Raw genomic sequence first — 7284 nt, 5'->3', positions numbered from 1 at the left:
TGCAGAGAGCTGGGACCAAAGTAACAAAGGTCACCATCAGTAACACACTACAACGGCAGGGAATCAAATCCCGCAGTGCCAGACGTGTTCCGCTGCTGAAGCCAGTGCATGTCCAGGCCCGTCTGAAGTTTGCCAGAGAGCACATGGATGATACAGCAGAGGATTGGGAGAATGTCATGTGGTCAGATGAAACCAAAGTAGAACTTTTTGGTATAAACTCAACTCGTCGTGTTTGGAGGAAGAAGAATACTGAGTTGCATCCCAAGAACACCATACCTACTGTGAAGCATGGGGGTGGAAACATCATGCTATGGGGCTGTTTTTCGCCAAGGGGACAGGACGACTGATCCGTGTTAAGGACAGAATGAATGGGGCCATGTATCGTGAGATTTTGAGCCAAAACCTCCTTCAATCAGTGAGAACTTTGAAGATGAAACGAGGCTGGGTCTTCCAACATGACAATGATCCAAAACACACCGCCCGGGCAACAAAGGAGTGGCTCCGTAAGAAGCATTTGAAAGTCCTGGAGTGGCCTAGCCAGTCTCCAGACCTCAACCCCATAGAAAATCTGTGGCGGGAGTTGAAAGTCCGTGTTGCTCGGCGACAGCCCCAAAACATCACTGCTCTCGAGAAGATCTGCATGGAGGAATGGGCCAAAATACCAGCTACTGTGTGTGCAAACCTGGTAAAGACCTATAGTAAACGTTTGACCTCTGTTATTGCCAACAAAGGTTATGTTACAAAGTATTGAGTTGTATTTTTGTTATTGACCAAATACTTATTTTCCACCCTGATTTACGAATAAATTCTTTACAAATCCTACCATGTGGATTCATGGATTTTTTTTTTTTCCACATTCTGTCTCTCACAGTTGAAGTGTACCTCTGGTGCAAATTACTGACCTCTGTCATTATTTTAGGTGGGGGAACTTGCACAATCGGTGGCTGACTAAATACTTTTTTGCCCCGCTGTAGAAGGCAGCGTTCTCTGTTTCCAGTTTGAAAAACACTTTCAAGTTTTACTACTTTTTGGCTAATAGTTTGTGAGTAATGACTTGCTGTCTACCATGCAAACAATGGTTTGCCAGTGGTTGTCTGGTGATGTATCTGACTAGTCTTTAGGCTTGTGTAACTCAGGCTTTAGCAACCGATTTCCCAGCAGCTACCATGAACCTCGAGCAACTACTCATCAACCAGTTGGGGAAAAGTTTTTTCCTGTTGGTTGCTAGACGGGGCGATCGTGGCTCAAGAGTTGGGAGTTCGCCTTGTAATCGGAAGGTTGCCGGTTCGAGCCCCGGCTTGGACAGTCTCGGTCATTGTGTCCTTGGGCAAGACACTTCACCCGTTGCCTACTGGTGGTGGTCAGAGGGCCCGGTGGCGCCAGTGTCCGGCAGCCTCGCCTCTGTCAGTGCGCCCCAGGGTGGCTGTGGCTACAATGTAGCTTGCCATCACCAGTGTGTGAATGTGTGCGTGAATGGGTGGATGACTGGATATGTAAAGCGCTTTGGGGTCCTTAGGGACTAGTAAAGCGCTATATAAATACAGGCCATTTACCATTTACCATGGTTGCAGACCAATCCTGTGTGACTTATGCCCTTACTCGCTTGCACCACCTTGACACAATGATTGTCACACATCCAAAAAGGGAAGACAGCACTCATATGTGTGCAAAGGCTCATGTTTCCAGTGGGTTACCAGCTGCTCTTTGACAATGGATTACAGCAAATCTCAGTGTAGGCATTCATGGTTAGACCCTGAATTTACGCCACACTGAACTTGGTATCTTGGGTTTCAAATAAAACAACTGGTGGACAGATTATCATGAAAATGGATGCATACAGTTATCAGACCCCTTTCAGTGTTTATTTATTTGCTGATCCACTGACTTTTTACCATCAGTTTCAACTTACTTTATTACAAAATACCTAAACCTAATCATACAAATCCCATCATCCTCAGCTGTAATGGGCTACATTACACCCACTCAACATGACAATTTTAGCATTGCGGCTTCTGTTGACTCGTATCATAGACTTGCTTTGTTATAGTCAATCCTTTTGCAGTCAAAACGATTGGTCAGCAGGAATATTTTATATATTTAGGATAGGAATCAAGGCCATGCATGGACAAACATAGACCTTACTTCATATTACAGACTTTGTATTGGAGCAGTTTTCAGCTGTGCAACTGCTTATACCAGCTAGCCAGCCTACATGTCAAAGAAACAAAATGGTAAGGAGAAGGGAAGAAGAGAGGGTCATGTTGAGGATTGTTGGCATAGCAACGGTGGGGAAAATGGAATGGGATAACAAGTGATGTATCTGCAAAATGAATGTCAGTGGAGATGGTTCGTGATAGTGAAAAGGTTCTGTTCCATTATACCTGACAGGTGCTCCTAGTTATTTAGTTAGCTAGAGTAGAGACCCTGAGATTCCTGTGTCAGCAAGAAGAGTACCTGGCACTTCAGCATACAAAGGACAAAGGCAGAAGTATAAGTCTCAGACTAAAGCGAATATGGAAGTGGAAGTTCAGGTAGAAGTGTGGCAGTGCAGGCTGTTTGTGGTCCAGTGTGATAACAGTATCCTCTGATGTGGTAGACAGATTTTGTTCTGACTGACTGAATTGTTCCTCTGTTTTACCTACAGATAGGTAAAAGAACCAGAAAGTGCTAAATATAAAAAAGCAAAATAAGCGCATGATACCCCCAATTTTGTACATCTGCTGCAATGTATTGAATTAATCTAAAAGCACATCATTCATGAGGTCTATAAATGAAAATGTTTACATCCTTTCCTGATATGCACAGGTCCTCTGGGTTTATTTTAATTAGGGTGCAAATTATATCAGAGTAGGTACAGTAAGTGGGCAAGACAAATTGCATAGGAAATGCCACATTAACATGTAATAAGACTGAACTAAGTAATCCCTAATTATGTTGCCCTTTTAGAAAGGGGAGCATGTCTGTGATCCTGTGGAAAAAGACCAATTTTCTGAGTATGCTACAAGTGTTTCGGGGCTCATATGCACTTAGCCTATAACCTTTTTCATCAGGAAATTGTTATACACAAATTATGCCCACGGGTATTATTACATGTAAAGAATGGTCAGTTTAGGCTGGCTCCAAAACCAAATAAATCCCCAAATGCCCTAATGTCATACTCAAATGCCCAGCATCATAGCAGAGAAAGGATGTGTACTGCCTGTACAAAGAATCGTTTTGGTCTTTAAAGGTAATAGCCCACTGTGCTGCTGCTTTGGTTCACGGTTCAACCCTCCTGGATGGTTTTGATCTTTCTGTGTGTTCTCCCTGGCTGTATGGGTTTTCCTTGGCTGTATAGGCTTTCCTTTGGTATTCTGGCTTCCTCTCACAGTCGTAAGACATATGGAGTTGGTTAATTAATGAGTCTAAATTTGCCATAGGAGTGGATGTGAGAGCGTGTGGTTATTTGTCTCTCTGTGTTGGTCCTGTGATGGACTGGTGACCTGTCAAGGGTATACCCTGCATTTTGCCCCATGAAAGCTGTGATGGGCTCCAGCCCCATCTGTGGCCCTAAGCTATATAAGAGCTTAAGAAAATGGATGGATGGAGCGAACTTTATTTAGGCTTAAATGTTTGACTGACAGGTGGATGCCAACACAAGCAGCTGTAGCCAGCAGCTGTCTGCCAGGCTCCATATCTTCTAATTGGAATCACAGGAGTGGACCTTCTAACTGTATTTGTGGTGTTGGTGCCCTTCAGAGTTTTTTGATATGACAAATAACAGAGCTTGCTGTGTGGGTAATTCTACTAGCATGCCATCCAAAGAAGTCTGAACTCCATCTTTGATAAGTGAAATTCAATTATTTTATTTATAGGCTGCTAGGCACTAATTAGGAAGTATTTGTGTGATGAACCCATAGTGTCTGTGGATGCAGCTTGCTAATCGTTTCTCTGTGGTAAAAACTGATCCAGCACAGTGATATGAAGGTCGCAAAGTCTGACACTTTGACTGGAGGTGAACATTTTTTAAACAGGTACAACAACATGGGTATCACTTGCTCAATAGCATAGGGCCTGCATTTAGTCTCAAATTTGTAGTTTTGCTTGGGGAAAAGAAAAATTGCTTTTAAAACCCTGGTTTTGACTGGTAATAATGATAAGGTGGTGCGTTTGAGCCATCTGGTCTCACAGTTTTGCTCACACTGTTCCTCACTGATTTATTTTTAAAAAATTTCAATATGAAAATTTAAATTAAAAAACCTACCTGGGGCTTAAAGGGCTGACCAGTTCTGCAAATTTTGGCTGTTAACTTGGCACACTCTACCCTCTCCTCTCATCTAACTCATCCAACTTTGGTTACTTCCAAAGACCATGCTTCCAAAGCAAACAAACAGACATTATGGAATCAAAACTCGTGGCTGACATTATGATGGTAAAAATATTATTGTGTTTATATTTTTTTCGGTTTGTCTATTTCAAATCACGGTGCGGCGTAAAGCCAATATATAATATTATCTTAACAGTATTCACTTGTGAAACAAATAAAAAAACAAACAAACAAAAAACATCTTTTACTTTTGCCTTTTGAAGAGAAATGTGAAGAACTCCAAAAGCTGCACCAATCATCGTTTTGATATCTGATGAAGCCACTGTCTCTGTGGTTATTCGTGAGAGCAGTATTTGATGGACTGAGATTGGAAAACAATGGCTAGGCCAATAAATCACACAGCCACAAAAAAAAAAAGGAAGAGTCAACTTCAGGGTTTAATTAGTCCACCAGCCAATTTTAAAACAGACATACAGTAGAAAATGTTGGAACTGACTAATACTGCTTATGACAAAAAGCAAAAGGGTCAGATTTGGGCTTTCTTCTACAGTTTACAGGATTCAAAATGTCATACAGCAATTTGAAAAATCACTGTAAATGTGTTTTCTGACGTCCACCTAATTTGGGCCACACAACTTGAAACCTGGACAAGTTTTACGGGAAAATTATAATGAAGAATTTTTTTTTATTTTTTATTTTTTTTAAATGTGATTGTCTTTGATACTTTTGGTTGTGTCAGTATATTTATATTGACTATTCTGATTTAATCAAAATTTGTCCTTTTGAATCCTAAAAAGTCAGTTTAATGTGAACTATGCAACAGGAGGTTACATAAACCAATATAAGGAGGGAAAATGTAGGGCCCAATAAATCTCTTAAACCAACATCAACATATTGAATTCAAAGCTAAACTCACCCACAGTGAATGACATGTCTCCAGGGGTACTGGTATTAGTTATCTACAAATTTTCAGTTTGCATACCAGATCAGACTCACATGCCTCCTTTTAAATAACATCATGCATGGATCTGCTTTCTGGAGACAAAACTAACTGAAAAGAAACTAAAGCAAAACAAAACCATACATCACTTTAAAAAATGTTGCTATACATACAGTCCTTCCAAATTAAACTCTGCTTTTATTTACAATACAAAATTTCTTTTAACCTTACTCTCCTAGATTCAATAATTTCTGACAGGGAAAGAAGCCTCTAGAAAAATAACAGAAAGTCGCAAAAATTACAACAAACGTGATATTAAAACATGGCGATTTGAAAAAACAAAACAAAGCGGTGTAGATGGTGCGTAGGAAAGAAAACTAGAAACAAAGAACATACATTTAATTTAAGCAACAATACTAATTTCACATTTTCTTCTTGATGCTGTGGTGTTGTGGTATCTTTTTGTAGTCCATAGCTCGACCTTTTCTGAGTACTTTCATGAAAAAACAGAGGCTGAATGCACCATCCTCTTGCTATGGTAAGGTGTACAGTTTAACAGCGGCTTCAGTCTCTTCTTCACCTCTCCTTCGTAACCCTCCTTCCCTTGTTAGTCTGAAGGCATTCAGGTGAGTTTCTCTTTAGTTCAATGAAAACACCCAGTACCCCCTATGCAATGTTCTTAATTGCGTTCTCATTAAGCTTTTCCATGTAGTTCCTAAGATCCTTTGAGTCTCCGAGCTCGATGTCTGGACATACCCATTTTATCTCACTGGTCTGCACTAGTGCTAAGGGGCTGAGGGCAGGACACCCATTACTCGACTTGACACTTGAAAAAGTGGTGAACTTCACCCTCTTTCTCTTGGTGGTGGGTGAGTTAAGTGACTCATTCCTGTGATCCCTCCCACTTGAGCTACATCCTGCTCCACCAGTATTACCTCGCTGGAGGCCTCCATTTAATAGCTGACTACCTTCTTCTAGGGTACCGCCCAGTTCGTCCTGCTGCTGTTGTTGGAGACACAGCCCCTCCTCTTGGCCAAGCCAAACCCAGTCATGTGCATGAGGCATTGCCTCTGGAGCCTCCAAGGAGAACTGCTTGCTACGGTACTTGTATGCATAAGAGATGCAGTTAATGAGAAAAACCAAAATGGCCAGACAGAAAACTCCCAGCAGGGCATACATACCGATCTCCAAGTCCGTCAGGCCTCGTCGGGAGGTCAACAAGTCCTCATCGGTGCTGCGGCTCCGGGGCAGCTCGGCCTGATCGGGATATTCAGAGAATTCATTTGGAGCCCTTGCTCCAACTTCTGCTGAAAGACGGCCCCCACTTGGCCTTACTGGAACATGGCCCCTGATGGTAGTGGCTCCACGGTTATTTAACCCAGTTTCCATGTCAGAGATAGATCCGCCATAATATGGAGGGTCAGGGCGTGTACGTCGGCCACCTGGCTGTCTGAATTGTTCCTCTGTTTGACCAAGTCTTACATGTGTGCTCGCCATTCCTGTGGCTAAAACAGTATGTCGTTTTCCCTTCTGGCACATTTCTGATGGGCTCATTTCAACACGTACAAGCAAACCTTGACCTTCTCCTTTGGCAACAATGATAGGCCACTTCCATGCTGGACTTTGCTGCACCACCACAACCTGTTCATCCAATGAGGTGGCTGCCAGGGTAAAATGGGCAGGGTTGTAGTTATCTAGAGGAGTCATGGATCCGTCACTGAAATGAAGCCAAGCACTGATGAGGGACTCCTAAGAAATCAAAACAAACAAACAAACAAACAAAAAAACCCCCCAACGTTACACAGTAAAAATAATATTCTTCACAATTCTTATTAATACATAAGGACCATAAACTAAAAACAGACACTAAAAAATAAAGTAGAGGAACATGGAGGACAGAAAAGTCAGTGTTAACAAAGGTTCATTGAAACAATTGGATAGAACGGATACAAAACTATTCTCCTGAAAGCTAAATATCCTTTCTAGGGAAAGAGACTGTAGCCTACCTTCATTTGAAATTATAATTATAGGAATAACA

The 7284-nt window shown here is 41.8% G+C and overlaps 1 protein-coding gene across 1 annotated transcript in view; it reads right to left on the bottom strand.

Moving 5' to 3' along the window:
• Nucleotides 1-3709: 3709 nt before the first annotated feature.
• LOC113025860 (transmembrane protein 132C) overlaps nucleotides 3710-7284 on the bottom strand; it is a 184811-nt gene continuing 181236 nt past the window's right edge. The window contains exon 10 of the mRNA XM_026174062.1: nucleotides 3710-6995. Within this exon, the coding sequence (XP_026029847.1) occupies nucleotides 5913-6995 (1083 nt within the window). The 3' untranslated portion in view covers nucleotides 3710-5912. The remainder of the gene's footprint in view (nucleotides 6996-7284) is intronic.

The sequence above is a fragment of the Astatotilapia calliptera genome, chromosome 7, assembly GCF_900246225.1.
Source record: "Astatotilapia calliptera chromosome 7, fAstCal1.2, whole genome shotgun sequence".
Lineage (NCBI taxonomy): Eukaryota > Metazoa > Chordata > Actinopteri > Cichliformes > Cichlidae > Astatotilapia > Astatotilapia calliptera.
This window is presented reverse-complemented; position numbering and strand designations above follow the sequence as displayed.